General features: G+C 40.8%; 1 protein-coding gene and 1 non-coding gene across 2 annotated transcripts in view; both read right to left on the reverse strand.

Moving 5' to 3' along the window:
* The window catches only part of LOC145413817 (uncharacterized), a 79,776-nt gene that overhangs the window by 7,127 nt on the left and 51,196 nt on the right, over window positions 1–21,453 (reverse strand). The window contains exons 7-8 of the mRNA XM_080283479.1: window positions 14,419–17,922; window positions 9,640–9,772 (exon numbers count right to left, since the gene is read on the reverse strand). Of these exons, the coding sequence (XP_080139605.1) occupies window positions 9,640–9,772; window positions 14,419–17,922 (3,637 nt within the window). The remainder of the gene's footprint in view (window positions 1–9,639; window positions 9,773–14,418; window positions 17,923–21,453) is intronic.
* Window positions 20,767–20,885, reverse strand: LOC145413920 (5S ribosomal RNA). Its single transcript, XR_013899797.1, has one exon. It is a non-coding gene; the product is annotated as a 5S ribosomal RNA (ribosomal RNA).

Genomic DNA, 21,453 nt, shown 5'->3' on the forward strand with positions numbered 1-21,453 from the left:
CAAAGCCAGAGCATTATCAGCATCGTCACCCCTTCTGTTTTCTCTAAAGATGATGATCTCAGTTTTACCATCATTCAGCTTAAGTTTCCTTCTTGCCATCCAAATCTTAATATCAGACCGAGATTCAAGTTTAGCCTTGGTATCGTTAATATCTGACATCTTGACATGTCATGAGCATCAAGTAAAGATGATAAACTATTCGTGTAGATTGTAAATAGAATTGGACCCAAAACTGATCCTCGAGGGACTCCAAACAGAAGGGGAGCACAATCAGAGGTAGCATAATCAATAACCACTCACTGAGATCTGTCGGACACATACAACTTACGGAACAAAAAAGCACTATCACGGACACCATAAAAATACAGATCATCCAACAATAGTTTATGATCTGCTGTATCAAAAACTGCAGACAGATCTAACAGAACTAAGAAAGAGGGCATTCCACTACAGGTGTTTGCCACCAAGTCACTATGAATCCTTGTTAATGCAGTTTCAGTAGAATGGTATTTTCTGTATGCTGACTGAACACCAGGAACAACTCTGTTCTTTTCTAGAAGTGGTAAGAGTTGATCAAGTATGGCCCACTCAATAATACTGGATATCAAAGACAGGTTTGAGACGGGACGATAATTTGTCATGCTCTTAACATCATGGCCGGGTTTCTTGAGTAGGGGCCTAAGCAAAGCATGTTTCTCAGACTGCACAAAATTACTTTCTAAGAAGCATCTATTTATTATGTTGCTGATAAAGTCTGCTGCATGCTCATACACATCAGGCAGTTGTGACAAGTTACACGGATCGAGTGGGCAAAATGTTTTGTTAAGTTCTCTGATGTAACATTTGACATTATTTGCATCAAGTGGATGAAATGTTGAAAGAAAATGACCCCCCGTGCACTGTGATTGGAAGTCAACTGAGTACACTTCACCAGAAGAACTATTGTCTAAATAGTTTCTTATGCGAGCATTGAGCCGGTGAAGGTTTATATCCAAGGGATGGTTGGGGCTGATTGCTCATGTAATGGCACTCAGGGATGAGTGAGGCTGGTCACTCTCATCTTAAATGTCGGTACCAACTGCCTAGCCCCGGGCTCCAATGCTCCTCATGGGGCAATGTAGGATTGGAAGATGGATGGATGGATGGATGGTTATCTTTATTGTACAAAATGAAGCAAAATGGGCATCAGATACAGAGGTTGGTTTAATAATTACATTCCTCTGACCAACCAAATTTTTCACATTTTTTTTTTTTAAATCTCCACCACATGAATCAACTTTATTTTGATAATACCTTGCCTTTTGGGGCTTTTACAGTGTGAACAACTGCTCTTCTCGCAAAAACATAATGCAAACGAGTTAATACAGTCTGTTGCAAGCGTCACACGTTCTGCATTTGTACGTTGTCTACGCAAAGAATAATGGATGGACCATACCACAGAGAATTATCACGTACAATGATTGTTTTTACTACCTCGGGATAATAATGGTCAAAAATTGACCTAAGCTCATTCTTCTATATATCAACCAAATCATAAGGGGAAAGACTGGAAGAATCAAAGTACAGTACAGTAGTTTTAATGCTGATCAATTTCAAGGCACATCAAATGGCAGTCAACGTTTCTGTAATTTCTGTACCTGATGACCTTTTTATTGGAAGGGGATTTTGGGATATTAAAATTTTAAGTGATCAGAGCATGGTCAGAGATAAAGGGGTCAACTGAGTCAATGTCTACATCAGATACGTGCCTGCAACCAACAAGGGACAAGATCAAGTCGTGGACATATCCCGAGACATAAGCTGGATCACTCACGACTGAAAAAATTATCCTGGGTGATCAACTCGAGGAATTCTGAAGAAAATTATTTTGAATGCGGACTGTCATCCCAATCACTGAAATCACCACAAACAAGAAGTCCTACAGATTTCAGAGAAACACTTTTAGAAACCACCCAAACTCCTCCATAAAACCTCGATCTATGCCCGGATGATCTGGTCGATAGACAATTGCCATTCAAATGGCATTTTGATAGAAATTTATTAATACTTCCATAAATTCAAATGAAGATGGGGTCAGGCCTGAGTCTATGAAAGAAACATTTGCAAGTGCTGCCGAGTAGATGAGTGCTACACCTCCTCCCGGATAGTCAGCAGCAGGCAGGGGAATACTTATAGAATATGTCTAAGGCAAATTTCATTCATTCATTCATTGCCAGACCCCATGTATCCCAAACGGGATGGCCAAGGGCTTAGAGTTAATTGTTTTACAGGGAGGGGCACTAATCCTCCACCAACCCCACTTGACACGTAGGGAGATATGCCTACAAATAATACAGTATTAATATGGGACTCACACAACCAGGTTTCAGTCAATCACAAAATGTCAAGCTCGTATTGATTTAGAGCTTCATTAATACAGTCTACTTTATTACAGATGGAACTAATATTTAAAAGACCCATCCTTAACTGGTTAAAAAAGGATGTAGTCAGTTTTTTGAATGGTCGAAATTGATGTTTTCAACCACTCTACTCCTATGAGAAATCATAACTGGACAGTCTCTACTAGATGCAAAACAGGCAACCGACTGTGGATTAGTATTAGTTTCTTGCTGTCTCAAGGAAGAGAAGTTCATGCATTTGGGAAACTTTCTGTTACTACAATCCTTAGATTTATGGGCCTCAACACACAAAACACTTAGGTTTATCATTTTTTCTGGAACACCTCTCAGACCTATGACCAAAACCCTGACAGCGATGACACTGTGTGATCCAGAATCTGTCAGAAGCAAGGCATCTTGTAAGATCCATTTGGATACAGTTGCCTGTTCTACAATGGAGGATCTCACCTTTTGATGATATCTTCAAGACAGCAGTTTTAGTGTCACTCCTTGTTTTTGGAAAGAGAAGGGTGAGGGTACAACCTTGATCAATGAGCATCTTAATTTACTGTTTTTATTCAGAATGTCTGGAATGATGTCAGAGTCACCCAAGGAAGAGGAAAGGCCTGCCATGGTCATTTTTGGCAGCATTTTCTTTGGCTCTGATATGCAAGAAGTGCCATCAGAACCAAAATGACCATTCAGTACCCCAGTTGCTTCACCTTTGGCCTCGACTGATGGAAACTTCATTACTAGCCCACCAGCCCTGGTCTTATGGCAGTTATCAACCAATACCAAGTCAAGTACACCTCTGATGTCTTCAGGTTCCATTTGACTCGTTGAAGCATTGGCACCGCTTTTTGGTTTTACGATCAGTACCTGTTTACTATGAATGGCTTTTTTCTGGCCATGTGCACTGATCTCAACCACGCCCCCCGCCAGATCCTTCCCTTCCCTCATGAGAGACCCCCGAACAGCATCTGCAAATGACTTGTCCTGGTCTTGGGTGACAGCCATGGGTGATGAGACCTTGGTCTCTAATGCCTCCAGTAAATAATACATCTTATGACAATATAGGTTTGTGGAGAGAGTTGTTAATCCATTCAGCGAGACATAACCCTTCTTAGCTAAATACCTGAACTGTAAACACATATAAAGGGGTTAATGAGGATCATCCAATGGAAAGAGGGAATAAGTAAATAAATGGGAGGGAGGGAGGGAGATCTCTATATAGGTGACTGAAGACAGATAAAACACTATAGCTGATAACGCATGTGAGAGCAAAAGAACACACATGAAGTCAATGTACTGTGGCAGTCATTTTGTTATGACCACCTCACATAAACTATGTACAGTATAACATTAGGTGCAAAATTATATGACATTAACTTTCACAGTAGCTATCTAATGTGGCTGTCATGGCAAACATTTTTATGAGAAAATTTTCAATTACGTATGTGTCACATTAAAATCATGTACAGTCAATTGTTCTCAGGAGAAAAGCATTCACCTACTGTGAGACCTTGCTTTACTGGACCCATTTATACTGGACTTTGGCTATAAAGGCCCCCTGACCCTACTGGAGAACTTCTGTTATATACCAAACCAAGGTCCAATATAGGAAGCACATCTGGTGACTGAATGGATGAATCTGTAAAAAAACTAAATCCAAGACCAGTATTCCCTCTTCTTTTCATTACTGTAATATCTATTGGAATGATGGCCAACCTCAGTACTATATTGCTTACTGATCTATTACATATCAATTAACACAGGCTAAAACCACACAATACTGATTTATTGACATCTTATAACTTGCCTTACACGGGATACTTACCAGACTATTTTTTATACATGGACTGGTGTAATGGGTCCCTATCAGACATGTCATATAACAAACTATTGGATATACAGTCCACCTTTTCCTCCATTGTCCATTATAACGAGGTCTCACTGTAATTCATATAACCCATCACAGATGGATATGAATGGAATAAAATACAACAATCAGCAACTCTCTACTACTTCCTGGAGTGAGAGGAAGGACACCAAAAGCTGCTGGCTCAGGTTGGATGATTCACTTCCTGCTTTTTTCTTGAGAACAATCTGTTGTAACAAAAATACAAAATAACCATTGGAATGCTCATGAATTACTGCTTCTAAGAAAGTTCCTAAATGCTGGTGGTCATGAGTAAAGTTTCAAATAACAAGACTAAAAGTATATTCTCACGTTTTTCTTTATTAACCGTGCAGAGAAGTAGTTGTCATCTCATCTTTTCAATTAAATTTTTAGTTAACACAAACATTTGGGAAGTCTGTGATGTACTTTTTGCCAATACTAACAAATTCTGCAGAGTGAAACTGGCCAAGAATTAAAATATTTACCAGGCAGTATAGATGTGTGTGAATTTCCCATCACAAAATAATTCTACCTATCTATCTATTGCCAGACGCCTCAATCCCGTAGGCCACAAACAAATCGCCTCCAAGTCGCCCTGTCCCCCGCCATTTCACTCCGCTGCTCCCAACTCACACCCCCCTCTCTCATATAATAATTATGAATGTCAAAATGAAAGAGTCCAGCATATTACATTTCAATGGGCAGATGTCACCTATATTAAAGGTGGTAATATGAAAATAATCTTAGTTTAGCAATGTTACCTCTTCAGGTAGCAACCACAGGATCAACGTTCTACTGATCCAAACACTAAAAGTTATCATTATACCTTTACTAAATTCATAATGGAAGCTACCGTAACTTAACTTCGCACAGCTCAAGTATTTTTTCTCCCTGGTAATTTTTGTAAGCAATGATCTTATCCTCACACACACACACACACACAAAAAGTACGGACCAATGATACATCAACGTAGGTAATATATGTAGCTTTCCCAATAAGAGTCCATATTACCAATTAATACTTAGTAAAAGACACTATTTACTCTATGGTTTGAACCATCAGTCAAGCTGGGCTGTATGCAAACCTTCATACAAGTAGTAGGCTGCGTGATGCAGACATACATACATATGTAACATTTCATAAAATGACTAGTGTGTTTCAAAAAATCAAACATCTTACAACTTACATCAATACTAATACATTAATTCTCACATGCAGAAAGCACCTCAACAGGTCTTTTGTCATGACAGACAAATGTTTATGCTCTGCTTCTAAAGTGATGAATATGCTTTTTACAGTGTTTAATATCCTTTCCTAAATTGCAGTTGCTATTCATATTCAGAGGGTACAAAAACACTGATATCAGTATTAACCATACATAAATGAAAAAATAAATAAATAAATAAATAAAAATTACATGCATTATAAAAGGCAGGTATATTACATTAACAGCCTTGGACACTGAGGGGAAAAAGTTAATACTGAACATTCAAACATAATACAAAACTTGATTATTGTGATGCATGCAGATGTTGAACAGAAATGACACAGTACTCCCTACCATTGTGCCTGGCCGAGCCCTGTGATGAAGCAACACACAGGAAACAATTAGTCACATGTAAACCCTACAACTCTCACTCTCTAAACAACCTGATTATTTTTTAGCATTCACCTTCATAATCATGTTAAATACTGTACACATTCACATTTCATATTGCCTGCAATATGCACACAACAAACACTACTGATTTAGTATTACAAGGAACATTTATGAATCTGATTTTAATTAAAATATATATCCTGAGTGTTCTGACACTAATATATATATATATATATATATATATATATATATATATATATATATATATATATATATATATATATATCGGACTGTACCATCCTATGCCAGAAAAGTACAGTACTGTACTGCAAAAGTACATTTTTTGCTTAGTACAATATTATAAATCAACCAAACACTTTCCCATTTTCATCAGGCATGGCAAGATCTAGGGTGGGCTCTTACTTAACCTGGGGGACATGAATCAAAGGCAAAGATCCTCCAGTTCCATTTCTTCCCTCCCATGTTGTAAGACCTATAGGGCTGCTTGTACAGATAGTATCAGTTGGTAAAGAGTCCCTGCATTTGTTTATCTTCTGAGATCACTGACTATATACAGTATAAGGGCCTTTCACCCAATGGAAGCTCTCCATGTATTGCAATCTTTTGTAATTTCTCTGCTGGAGTGGGACATCATTACACGGTAGCATCAATATAACTGGGCAGTGGAGCTGCTCAGTTAACAAATGACCTGCAAGTCCCTCCCTGTCCTCCAAAAGAAGGATGGTGGATTGTGGGAAAAGGGCATTTCAGCCTGCAGTCCAACAGGTTCGTATCCAGATGAGCCTGAGGACCACAACAACAATCCCCAAGCCAAGGTCTTCGTGCAGGATCTTATCCCATTTTTTCCCCTCTACTTTTACAAATGTGATCCTTCACAGCCAGTTATCCTCCTTCCAGGTAACAGAACTCCATGCATTCGAAGGGGCTATCTTTCCAACTGACACCTTTCACTTCATCATCCACAGCCTGGATATCATTACACATCATACCCTGAAATTTTCTCATATCCTGCAGTCTACTTCTAACATTTCACCTTCAGTGACAAAAGCTAAATAATCAATACACAACAGCTCCTGAGGTAGTCTACTTCTAAACTCTCAACAATGCTTCAAATACCAGACTGAACAGAAGTGGATTAAAACACTGAACCCCAATGCGACTGTACCTTGCGTGAATCCCAGAGGACACTGATGGCTTTATGATCTTGTGATGCTATCAGGGACATGGGTCAGCCTATTACTCTTAAATGTACTGGATTATGGTAGCCTAGCCTTTGGCAAGTACACGAGGCAGTAAGTACTACCAGCATGGCTGTTACTATCTTAACATAATGGGAATACATATATAATATTCCTTTCCTATGTACTGTACATAAATTATTCCATCTACATATATTTTCTCTGTTTAATTCTGACACAATCTTGTTTGTGCTTGTATGAGGTCTGTTCAGAAAGTATCTGACCTTAGGCTCTAAAAAAATAAATGGCTAACCTGCTGAGCTAGGAAACTAATCTCTCTCAAAGTAGGCCCCTTCTGACTTGACACACATAGCCCAGTATTCTTTCCACAGCCTGAAACATTTTTCAAAGTCAGTTTTCATCATCTCCTGCCGGTGCTTTGTTACATTCGTCATGCTTTCTTCTCTCAGATGAATGTTGCTCAAGTCATGCCAGAGTGTGCAACTCATGATCCAGACTTTCTGGAGACTGTTATCACTGGAGGTGAGACGTGAGTGTACGGGTACGACCCAGAAACCAAAGCACAGCCGTCTTAGTGGAAGTGCAGAGCACTTCGGCCAAAAAAAGCACGACAGGTCCGCAGCAAGTTGAAATGCACTTGAAAGTTGACAGTCTTTTTCGACTACCGTGGTGTTGTGCATCACGAAATCGCACCAGCAGATAAGACTGTCAACAAACATTACTACATCGACATTATTCATTGTCTTCATGACACAGTTTAGTGGAAGAGACCAAACCTTTGGAAAGCGGCAAGTTGGAAGTTGCACCATGACAACGCCCTTGCCCTTTCTTCTCAACTGATTCAGGAAATTTTGGCCAAGCACAACATCCTAAAGGTCTGGTAGGCTTCCTACTCACTAGACATAGCTCCAAGCAGCTTTTGGTTATGCCCTGTGCTCAAAACTCCGCTGAAGAGTTCTCAATTTGAGACGAGAGAAGAGACCATAATGATTGCGACAAAGCACCTGCAGGAGATATCAAAAACTTAACTTTGAAAAATGTTTCAGACAGTGGAAGGAACACTGGGCTATGTGTGCCAAGTCAGACGGGGCCTACTTTGAGGGGGATTAATGTCCTAGCTCAACAGGTTTGCTATTTTATTTCTTTAGAACCCAAGGTTGGATACTTTCTGAAAACACCTTGTATGTCTATCTATCTATCTACTGCCAGATGCCTCAATCCCATTTGGGGTGGCCACAAACAAAACGCCTCCACATCACCCTGTCCCCCGCCATTTCACTGCCCTGCTCCCAACTCACACCCCCCTCTCTCATATACCTCTCTACCCAATCCCTCCATCTCATCCTCGGCCTCCCCCTCCCTCTTCCCCCCTCTACCTCACCCACATACACTCTCTTTGTCAGTCTTTCACCCTCCATCCTCTCCACATGGCCAAACCACCTCAGTGTGTTCCTCATAATGCTTCCTATCACATCCACATCCACACCACAATGCTCCTTTATATCCTCATTCGTCAGCCTGTCTCTCCATGTGACTCCACCTTGTATGTGTTAAACTAATTCACATCATCTTGGACTGTCGTACAGGAATACTATAACGGAAGTCAGTGAGGAGCTAAAAACATTATCCTGCTATATAAGAGTTAAGGTAAGGTGAGCCTACAATCCAACAGCTTTGACCCAAGTCACCTTGCAGCCCTACAACACAATAGGGGATGACTATACTGTAGCTCAGACTTCCTTTTCCTCTTACTGATCCCATGAAAATGGTCAAAAGAGCCTTACTCTATGTAAAAATGAGGAACTGGGCTAAAACAGTAATTACAGTTATTACAGTCTATCAAATACTACACAGTAATGTACAGTATTATAATTTTACAGAAATGGAAAAATACTGCAATTATATTAAAATTAAAGGAGATTAATACCTAACCTAAAATTTTTGGTTCTAAAAATTGTGTAAATATGGTATTCAAAGTTACTGCAACAAAGTTAAAAGCTGCTGATTTTTTATGTCTGTTTAAGATTGTCCCCCTTCACAAACGAACTCAGCTTAATTATACGGACAGATACTGTACAGTATATGGACAAACAAATTGGTTCAATTTTTAAAGGTTTATTCCTGGAACAAAATTATTATAATCTCATATCTACTTTGTAATGCAATCTTTCACACAACAGTACAATAACTGGTTTGACCTTAACCCCTTTACTAAGAGGATTTCTTTGTTTACTCCATTTGTCCAAACACTAGTTCTAGTACATAAATATTATGTCAAGTGTAAACTAATGTTCATTCCTTAGTCCTCAAAAATTGGTGAAATATCCATTTTGTTACAAACATTAATAATCCAAGAACATAAAAAAATAACTACACAATGTTTTAGATGATGTACGGTATGAAGTAAAAGCTGGAAATATAGTTACTGTATATTAACTCATTTAAAGTACTGTAACGTGGTGAATCACTAAGATAACTGGCTTACTTTTCATTACCCTTACTATCACTCATAAGGTACAACAGCTTGTGAGGTAAGTTACCCTTGCGTTTGCGTCTGCTGCGATGGATGGAACGGAGGTGAGCATACTGGTGGCCTGCACCCTCATCATCCTCCGTCTCAGAGCTGCACCCTTCACTAGACTCCATCATCCCGTCTAGCAAGTTAGCCCGAGCCTGGCACAGATATAGAAAGTAATCATAGCATCTAAAAACATGTCAACATATTCATATAGGGAACAGGGAAATCCCACAACTCAGCACTCGTGTTGCTAACACCTTTACCTCTTAAACCACAAGATGGGGGGAAACTTTGCTTAGAGCCACCTATTTATTATAACAGATGTTCATTATAAGACAACAGAACACTGCTGTACAATCTAAGACACAACTATCTTCCCAAAGTTTGACGAATCTATATCGGAAAAATCAAACCATCTGAAACACACACTTTTTCATTATATATTGCCAGGTATAAATTTTTTCTATACAGAAATGGGAAGATAGTTGTTTTACAATGTACATATATCCAATATGAACATGAGAAATGAAGTTCAGGTGACAATAATCATGAAATTGCTCTTAACTTCCTCAGTTCAAAATCTCCCTCATCCATCCATCACCCAATCCTGTTACCCTGAGGAGAGTAGGAGCCCGGGGCTAGGCAAGTTGGTCCTGACATTTAAGATGATAGAGACCAGCCTCACTCATCCCTGAGTGGCATTACATGAGCAATAAACCCCAACCACCCCGTGGATATACAGTGAACTCTCACATTTGGCGAGTAATAGGTGTGAAAAAACCTCGCCAACTGGAATTTACCAAATCTGAACTGAATAACTAAAGGGAAAAAAATAAATTGGTTTTGGGAATGCATGACTGAACTTATTTCCACCTATATTATAACATTACCGGGTGTAAATCATGTGATAAACACACATAACATGATTCAATTTATTTTAGCAAAAAACAGTACAAAAAAGAAGAACTCACATAAGAAAAGAAAATAATGGGCTCGATGTACATGTAGTGTACGGTGCGTGGATGCCTTAGTTGGCGTGACTGTTTACACACAGGGCATTGAGGACTCGTCTGCACCTTTTTCGATATTGGAAAATAGATAATTGATGAAAATAAAATTTTATTACATTTCATCACAGGAGATTCGGTAGAATAATAAACTTAAATTTTAGTAATATTTTCCTTATGTATTATGGTTGTTGCTTTTAAACCATATAATATCATATTGTAAATATGCTATGTGAGGTGTTTCATACTTGGGTAATTTGTCACAAGATTTCACTTAACCCTAGCTGGGAATATGACTTAAGTCCTTTATGAAATATTCTTAAGCTCTTTTCTCAGCTAAGTGAAGACAACAAGTTAAATATTGAATTATGAAACATTCTGAGAATCATTGTTTAATACGGGCCCTGAAGCCTCACTCCCTGTAGCTTCTGTTGTCCCTTCCTCCTGTGGATCTTGATCTGAGCCAAATCCTTCAAAACTGAAGTCACCTGGAATGCTTGTATTGTCTATGTTGTCATCAACTGGGCCAGGATCACTGGAGAGGGAAGCTTCAGCTGGTGCAGTATCTTCACTCTGTTGCCGGCCCAGGTAACGAGTGATGAGCACTTGTTGTTCATTTATTTTCTTATTGCATTCCTTCAAGAAGAAAGATAATATTTCATTCATTTTCTGTACCAGCTGAACACAATCACTCACTGGCTACAACAGTCTCTATTTCTTCTTGGAGACGGGAACAGTCACTTAATATGTGAGAGTTTCGTCGTTGTCAGTTGCTTGGGAGTTTGCATGGGTTTATCTTCTTGTTCGTTGTCGAGAAGACGAGACTTGATTTCGCAATACAAACTAAATTTTGTTGAAATTAATTCTGATTAATTAAAAAAATTGTTGAAATAAATTGGCATAAAATTACAAAAGACAGTTACAGTATATTTTTATTATAAACAAGTCGTCAAATGTGAGATTTCTGTCACCAAATTAGAGTGTTGTGTACAATCCCATCCCATCGCCAAAAAAGAAGTCACCAAATAAAAACTGACCAAATGTGAGAGTTCACTGTACACCCACACAGGCTCAATCCAACTGGAGCACCTTAATACCCAGTAAACTACCAGGTGCCATAATCAGGTTGTATGGTTACCATCCAGCACAGTAAATGGCTTCCTGGTGTACAGGAAACCATTTGGCTTGTCACTCAGTGTAGAGTCACCCATAGGCAGAAGGAAGAGGAATGAATGAAAGAAAAAAAGACAGAAGAGGGAGTGTAAAGTCACCCATAGGCAGGAGGAGGAGGGAAGAATGACAGAAGAGGAAGGAAGGATGAGAAGAATGGGGCAGACACCCAAAGCAGCACTACACCAAGTGAATGGTGAGTGTCCTCACCTACCACACATAAACTGAATAAAAATTATTTGAAGTATGCAGAATACAATCTTTGCTGTTGCTCTTCTAAATCAAGAGAATACTGTCTTTAAAATTTTACAGGCTATTTGACATAAATCAACAATTAAACATGATGAATAACAATTAATGAAACAAATCACACAAAATACTTAAGGTTCTGATAAAATGGGTTTGGGAGAACTTTTAATAATATGAAAAGCTTTTGCTGATACAGGAAAAAAAAACTAAACACACCAGACATTACAGAGTTTGCACAAGTAAAAAACTATTAGGTTACAGTTATGAAAAGTTATTATTAACCAGTAAAATTCTGTTAATTTGATAACCCATTTTCTATTAATTTAATAACCATCACCAAGTAATTTCACTAAATCCCAGTATACATAGAAAGGTTAATATCCAGTGAAATAACAATGCCACTGATCTGAATTTTGAACGAATTATTGGTTATGGCACAATGACTGATGGCATAATCTGCCATTTTGGATTTTCTAAATATGCTGTTACTGTGAGCAGGGCAACAGGTAAGATGCAGTTGGGGATGGCAGCATGTGTATCAGGGTTGACTGCTGGAATGCTGAAGGCCTCCGGAGATGTGGGAGTGGAGTTGGTTACTCATTAGATAAATATGATTATATATGAGTGTGTTGTCACTGATGACTGGCTGACGAGTGTGACCGTAAATGTGTACAAAGGGAAGGGTGATGCCCTGGAAAGAGGAAATTATAGAGGCATAAAATTTTCAACTAGATAATGATGGTAATGGAGAGTTATAGAAGGTATGAGTAGTGCATGAGTGAATACTGATGACATGCAAGTTAGGTTTATGCCATGCAAAAGGACCACTCGTGTATTAATTGTTTGAAAACTTCAAGAAAAATATATGAGAAAGAAATGGGATCTGTACTTTGTTATTGTTGAGTTGGAGAAGGCCTTTGACCATGTCCCTAGGGAGGTGGCGAAGTGGGCAATGAGAAAGCGTGGGACTGAGGAGTGGCTGGTTACTGGTTAGAGTAGTTATGGCTACATATGTGGATGCTTACACCCAGGTAAGAGTGAATGTACACTGAGTGATGAATTTTCTGTGAATGGTGGTGTGCATCAGAAGACAGTCTTGAAACCTTTTCAAGTGACTTCAAAAACTGACTCCTGTGGGAGATGTATGCCGATGATTTAGTGTTGACAGCAGAGCCAGAAAGAGAGAGAGAGGAAAAACTTTGGAAGGGGTGAGATGGAATGGGGAATGAGGGCTTGAAAGTAAATGCAGATAAAAACAAAGGTGATGGTATCTAGGGTTGGTGGTAGAACTGTCAAAGAAGAGGGAGAGTAGTAATATGTGGTTTGCCACAAGGATGTGGGAAGTAATTCCATCTTATGTAGTGTTTGTAACAAGTGGGCGCATAAGAGATAAAGTCGTATTAGAGGCAGACTGCGAGAAAATGCTGATTTTATATGTGTGGTGTGTCAGGGACAGCATGTGGAGATGGTCAGGCATGAATGGATTGATCTTTCAGGTGAGTCTCTCGAATGTGTTACATGCTGGAGGTGGGGTTGGAGCTGTTCTGTGGCTTGAATGAGGTGTGGCTGGAAGAAGTTCAGGGAGCTGTTGCCTCTTCTGAAACTGAGAGGGCTCTCCCTCCATGCTAAGGGATCTTTGTATATGGCATGTGTTAGAGTGTAATGCTGTATGGTAACAAGGCCTGGATAGTAAAGGAAGAGGATATTAGTACAGTAGGCTCATATGTACAGAAATGACAATGATTAGGTGGATGTGCTGTGAATCCTTGAATGCAAGGCCTGGGGGTGCTAGGTTTATAGTGGAAGAGTTGAGAGGAAGGGTGGACTGGAAAGTATTGGTACTGCACTTGGGAGGGGTAGATTGAGATGGTTTGGACATGTGGAGAGGGTAGTGGTTTACAACTGGGTGCAGAGAGTGAGAAGTGTGAAAATTGGGGGTAGGGTTGCGACAGCCAGACCAAAAAAGACCTGGGACGAGGTCATAGTGTGTGGCCTCAGGGATAAGGGACTGAATATAGGCTCCCATAGCTTGAGCAGCAAGGAAAGCCACCATTAGGTGACCAAGGCTGATGTATGCAAGTATCTTGGAGCCTTTATAAACTAAACAAAATGAAACTGACAGCTGCATGTAGCTCTTTTCGATTACTTTTCCGTGTAACACTTGCACTTCCTTGGAGGACTAACTTCCAAACTTTTCAATGTGATTACTGGTATGTCATTTTCTATTTATTCTTACAATCATCAGATGGTTCCCTTCAGTTTATAAAGGGTTCTCATACTGAAAAGGTATCTTCTTTTATAGTTTATTACTGCTACCTCCACAGTTTTAAACAATTTTGTAACTCTCCTACATGACAAGTATGTAGCATACTTACTTGTGGATCCTGGAGGTCAACATGGGGTTGGACTCTGACCCAGCCAGTACCGAGGCCTGCTGTGTCACCCGGGCTGGTAGCATCAGTGGCAGTGGCAGGGGTGGCCACCCTGCTTGATCTCAACCGCCGCCGACGCTCCTCTTCTTCTTCTACCTGTGCCATCACCTGTAGCTGATGCAGCATCCCAGCTGGGTTTTCACTCAAGCTGGGTAACTCACAATAGTCACTCTGTGGTCTCCTTGCAGTCAACCCCAGTGTCTCCTTTATAAAACTGCGTCGTTTCCCCTCTAGACTCCCTCCCAATGGCTTACTAGAACCATTGGAACCAAGCTGCTTCAGCATCTGACTTGGGGGTTCTTGTGGAGGTTGAGGAAGGGCCCTGCTTGTTATCCGTTTAGGTACAGGAGGAGATTCATTTAAATCAACTTTATGCTCTGGCACTGGTAAAACATTACATAAAGCCATGCTACTTGATCTCCTGGGAGCTGGAGGATTGGGTATAGCTGACACAGGAGTAACATTGTTACAGGTGTGTTCAGGTACTGGAGGGGGTAGATCATATATATCTGGTAATGTACATAAAGCAGGATTCTCTAGGTCTGAATTTGTACCAGGAAATTGTGAGGTACTCCTCATGGGAACCTCAGGGACATGTGTGAGTGGAACATCCACCTCGTCAGCAGGAATAACCTGAGAAGGGGCCAAACTAGATGACCGGGAAGGCACAACGGGCAGCACATGGGACGTGGGTGGCAGGACTGGGAGGGAGGGTTGTGGTCCAACTGTTGTAGGGCTACTGGCAGGATGAAAACTGTTACAAATATCACTTTTTGCTACTTCTTGCTGAAAACTGGGCTTTGGCTTTGGAGGAACCGGAGGGCCAATTTTGATCTTAGCAGCCTCGCCAGAATTGCACGATGGCAAAGTTCTCATTGAAAAGTCATCAGCAGTATTATTAACACTGTTGGAACTTTCCCTTGGTGATCTTTTTGGAAATGTACCACGAAAGATAACAGAGGCAAGTGATCCAGAGTTCTCAAGAGCATTAGCAAGCTTTAAGACATCTGTAGTCTGTGATTCCTTTTCATCTTGTGCTTCTCTTTCTTTGCAGTACTTCTGTTGCTCTGCAATGAAGCCAAGAACAGAAGCTAAAGCTTCTTTATGTGTTCCACCTGCCTCTAAATCTTGTAATTTTTCTATAGTTAACAGGCCTTCTGATGTAGCTAAGCTCTTGGATGATGCAGCTAAACTTTTATTACTCTCAAACTTAACAAGACGGTAAAAATCTCTGGTAAAAACAGTATCAACACAGACATCATCTAGTTCCTCTTCATGCTCCCCTGTGCTAGAGGTATCTTGGCCAGTGCCTTTGCTAGCCTCTGGCCCACCAGCTTCACTGCTGCAGAATGATACCCGCTTCAGTTCTGGCAGGTTACAGATCTGTTCACAAAAGTTTTCAAAGTCAGAGCTGCACTTCGATACACCTTCAGAACAGCAAGAGAGTTGTTCACTGCTGGACCAAACAGCAGGCTGGTCAGAACAGCCTGATCGAGGTGATACAATATGATTATCTTTACAATGGTCCATTTGCCAACTCTTTGTTAGCTCTTTTTTGCTAGACCAGTTTAAATCTAAATCTGCTTTAAAATACGTAGCACCATTCCAGAGGAACTCATTGTTATCTTCCTCCAGGTCTGGAGTTGCCTCCTGGATGGATGGGAGTGAACCATGTTGGGCTCCACTAGTTGCCACACTCTCACTCCCTTCCCCCTCTCCACATACTCCACTCAAGCACTCTGATGATAGGTCCAGAGACCAATCTTCAAGTTCTGCCTGGCTATAGGTGGGTGACAAATACTTCCTCTGATTATCTTCTGAAGGCCACAAATCCTCACTACTACCTGAGGTAGTAATATCATCTTTAGCATACTTGTAATTTTTCTTTAAGCTTGCTTGTCCATTTGATCTCTTCAAACTTCTGGTATTATTTGCTTCCTCAAGTACTTCTTCAGTTGATGGAGATCTTTCATTCATGTCTTTCTCTGACACATGTCTGTCTAAACTACGCTGAGGCTTACTATTATGAGCACTCTTTTTTCCAACATATAAGTGAGAGTCAGAATAACAACGAACTGGTGGGTCTTTCTCTACATTAGCAGTTACATGGTAACTATGTCTGTATAAGCTTTCATTTTCTGGTTCTTGAATGGGTATAAAAAATACATCTGAATTATTATCTTCCTCATCATAAATGACTCTGAGACCATCACAATACTCAGTATTGGCTGTGGAAGATATTTTCCTTTCCTTCACTAAAGTTCCATCAACAGATTTACAAGAACTCTCCTGGGAACTTGTTCTGGTAACAGCCTCACCAAGTTTTTCCTCTGTTTGTTGGTAGGGAGGTGGCGTTGGTGTGGGGACAGACTGAGATGGTGGTGGGGTAGGTGTAGGAGCGGGTTCCTCTTGGACAGTAGTGACAGAGCGGACAGAGACACTATCTTTCACTTCTGCCTGCACATCACTTGACATTGTGGAATATCCCTCATCTTTGGTCCCACCTTCTGCCCCATCCTCACCCAGTACCCCCTCACCTATTGCTCGCACACCCATTTTTGAAAGGTTTTTGTTTAAGACTGCTTTGCTCTTTTCTTCACATGATAATACTGAGAGATCAATCTGCAGGTTACTTGGACTTGTTTCAGCTAAGGATTTCATCAGTCTTTCTTTTGCTTCAAGTATATTTGATATATCAGTTTTAGTTACAGCATTCACAAGTAGATTAGCATTTCTCTCATTAGCAGAAGAGTTCAAAAGTTTTTCTCCCTCCTCTGTAACTTTGATCTGTGATTCTCGAAAACCAAGGTTATCGATTTTTGCATGAAAAGTTTGGCAAGTCTTTTGATCAGGGGAATTACTGTGGCTGGTAGAAGCAGATTCCAGTGATAAAGGGGAGAACTTACTTGCAGGTGAATCACTACTCTGAGGCGGTGATACACAGGTTCTAACATCCCCAGTTCTTTCACACACTAAATCTGAATGACTGGTGATTTCATTCTCTTGTGGAAAGAGGTCTTGCTGTGGAAAGGTTGAATGTACAGGAGAACCTGAACTACTACTGCTGTTACTGGTTCTTCCTGTGATATTATCAGTGTGGTCCCAGGTGCCACTTAGTCTAGGCATTTGAGGTGGAATTTGACCGCCTGCCCCCTGTGGAGAACTGGTCAAGCTGAGCGAGGTGACGATATCATACCAGCAGGTAGTGGTGGAGGTGTTGGTGGAGGTGACAGTGGTGGTGGTGGAGTGATGATGATGTGGGGAATAACAGTCCTCCCCCAGCTGAACACTACTGGTGGTGGTGTTGAGAGAGAGGGAGGTGGGTATGCTGGTGTCAGAGGAGTGAAGGCCTTGGGAAGTGTGATGAGGGTCGCCCATGTGATTTCTGCTGCCCTCCTCCATGCGCCATGAGGCCAGCCACCTCCCAGCTGGCCAGGCTTCACCCTGCTGGAAAAAGTAAATAAATAAATAAAAATAAAGTAATCCATATCTATCCACCTATAAATGCTCTACCTGCACATTTAACTTCCAAAAAAAGACCTGGGACAAGGTCACAGAGTAAGACCTCAGAGATAAGGAACTGAAGAAGGTAGCTGCAGATGTCAAGCAGCGTGTAGAGCTTCCATTAGGTGACCAAGGTCATCACATGCAAGCATGTTAGAGCCTTTATAAACAATAAATGATACAATATCCGACCATCCATCCATCATCCAATCTTATGCTGCCCCAAGAGGAGCACAGAAGCACGGGGTTAGGCAAGTTGGTCCTCACATTTAAGATGAGAGTAAGCAGCCTCACTCATCCCTATGTGGCATTACATGAGCAACAAACCCCAACTACCATCCATCCACCCATCATCCAATCCTATGTTGCCCCACGAGAAGCATATGAGCCTGGGACTAGGCAAGTTGGTCCTGACATTTAAGATGAGAGTGACCAGGCTCACTCATTCCTGAGTGACATTACGTGAGCAATAACCCCAACCACCCCTTCGATATACACCTTCACTGGATCATTCCGATTGAAGTGCTGCAACTACCCACTACAACAAAGCAACAGATGCCATTATTTGGTTATATGGTTACCACCCAGCATAGTAAATGGTTTCCTGGTGTACAGGAAACCATTCGGCTTGTCACTCTGTGTAGAGTCACCCATGGGCTGAAAGAACAGGAAAGAATGAAGGAAAGAAAGACAAAAGAGGGAGTGTAAAGTCACCCATAGGCAGAAAGAAGAGGAGAGAATGAAGGAAAGAAAGACAGAAGAGGACGGAAGGAAGAGAGGAAAGAGCAGACACCCGAGAGCAGCACCACATTGAATGAATGGATGGTGTGCCCTCACCTATCAACAATGAACCAACGATACTAAATACAGTATATATATATATATATATATATATATATCAATCAATCAATCAATCATCCATTTCCTGTCGCACCCCACGGGATGCATAGGGCCTCAATGAACTCTCTCCACCAATATTTGTCTCTTGCCATCTCCTTCAGGTCCCACCAACACTCCTCTCCTGCTTCTTTTTTCATTGTCCTCAACCAGGTTTCCCTCGGCCTACCTCTACCTCTTCTTCCTCTAGCAGTCCACTCTGGCACATCCTGTATTAAACTACCTTCTTTTCTGTATATGTGCCCCAGCCACTTCCAGCGAGACAGTCTCACATATTCATTTAACTGGTTCCACTCTCGTAATATCCCTTACTCTTGCATTTGTAACTCTGTCTTGCCACTTTACCCCAAGAATCCTTCTCAGTATTTTATTCTCAAATCCTAATAATTTCTGATCTGTTGCAATTGTACTGTACCATGACTCATGCCCGTAAATTAAAATTGGTCTAACCATGGACTTGTAAATTTTCACTTTAGTATGTACTGAAAGCATATTATTATTCCAAACAGATTTCAATATTCCAACAGCTCGCCAAGCCTGTCTAATCCTCTCCTCAATTTCATTGTTTAATGATCCATTAGATGATACAATCGTTCCCAGATATTTAAAGTTTTCTACATTCTTCACCACATTATTCCCAATTACACAATCGATTTGGTTCTCCACATTCATATTAATAATTTCAGTCTTTCCACAATTTATTACCAATCCCACTTTTTCTCCTTCCTCCACCAGACAATCAAGCACCCTCTGCATCTCGTAAATACTTTCGCAAATCATTACAATATCATCAGCACAGTCCAAGTCCATCAGCTTCTTATTTTTTTTCCAGTTAATTCCTGCACCTGTTTTCCTTACAATCTTTTTCATAACATAATCCATAACCAAAACAAACAACAATGGAGATAACTCCTCCTTGAATCACTCCTGACCTAACTTGAAATGGATCATTCAAAGAACCACCCACCATTACCTTATATATATATCTATATATATATCCCATTGGAGCCCAGTGTCCTCAGTATTGGACAGAGGAATTTTCAAACCTCAATAAAGCAGGGAACCCCCAGGTAGGGACCTGAGTTTCACGACTGTGAGCCGATAGGCGGAGGGCGGTACACTTAGGACCCTCCTGGAACAGTGCCTCTCCCAGCAACTCTGGGATCCAATGGGTTAATGGCTGGCAAATCTATCAGTTTCTTTAACCCATTGGAGCCCAGTGTCCCCAATATTGGACAGAACTGGGAATTTACAAACCTCAATAAAGTAGGGAAACCCCGGGCAGGGACCTATGAGCTTCACGACTGTGAGCCGGTAGGTGGAGGGTGGTACGCTTAGGACCCTTCCAGAACAGCGCCTCACCCAACAACTCTGGGATCCAATGGGATATATATACATACATACATACACATATCATCTAATCCTGTGTTGGCCCATGAGGAGCGTAGCAGCCTAGGGCTAGGCCAGTCGGTCCTGACATTTAAGATGAGAGTGACCAGCCTCACTCATCCACGAGTGGCATTACGTGAACAATAAACCCCAACCACCCCTTGGATATAAACCTGCACCAGCTCAATCCGACAGGGGCATCTAAATTACCCACTAAACCACCAGGCACTATAATTTGGTTATATGGTTACCACCCAGAAAAGTAAATGGTTTCCTAGTATACAGGAAACCAATTGGCTTGTCACTCAGTGTAGAGTCACTCACAGAGTCTTTTGTGTTGTTTATTTATTCATTATACTGTTATTATTAATATTCATTCATTCATTCATTGCCAGACGCCATGTATCCCAATCGGGGTGGCCAAGGGCTTAGAGTTAATTGTTTTACAGGGAGGGGCACTAATCCTCCACCAACCCCACTTGACACGTAGGGATAACGTTATGCCAACAGCATCTGGTGTTCCCAGGCGGTCACCCATCCAAGTACTAACCAGACCCAACGTTGCTTAACTTCGCTGATCAGACGGGAAGCGGTGTACTCAACGTGGTATGGCCATTATAATAATGCTTTATTTCATGTCAGAGGAGAGATTGGCAGGAAATCGTAGGCTTTAAAGTGGTTAAAAGTTAGAAAAATGGGCCACCGAAAAACTAATTAGAATTTTTCCCATTCATTGTTCAGTTCAGCTATCACGCGCGTTTCCTGTGACCAATTAGGCGCAATAGCAGGGGGTTGAGTGTGTATATATATATATATATATATACAGTACACAAGCACACACACATATACAGTATATATATATATATATATATATTTAATTATCTATCTATCTATATATATATATTTATAATATCTATCTATCTATCTATCTATATATATATGTATAGATACAGTACTGTATATCTATTGCTAGATGCCTTTATCCCATATGGGGTGGCCATTAAAAATTGCCTCCATGTTGCCCTGTCCCCTGCCATTTCACTGCCTTCCCCCAGCTCACAACCCCTTTTCTCACATACCTTTCCACTCCATTCCTCCATCATATCTTTGGCCTCCCCCTCCATCCCCCCCCCCCACTTCACTCACATACACTCTCCTCACTAGTCTCTCGCTCTCCATCCTCTCCAC

Source organism: Coenobita brevimanus, chromosome 97 (assembly GCF_032717465.1).
Source record: "Coenobita brevimanus isolate Jiangsu-jjx chromosome 97, ASM3271746v2, whole genome shotgun sequence".
In the NCBI taxonomy this organism is placed as follows: domain Eukaryota; kingdom Metazoa; phylum Arthropoda; class Malacostraca; order Decapoda; family Coenobitidae; genus Coenobita; species Coenobita brevimanus.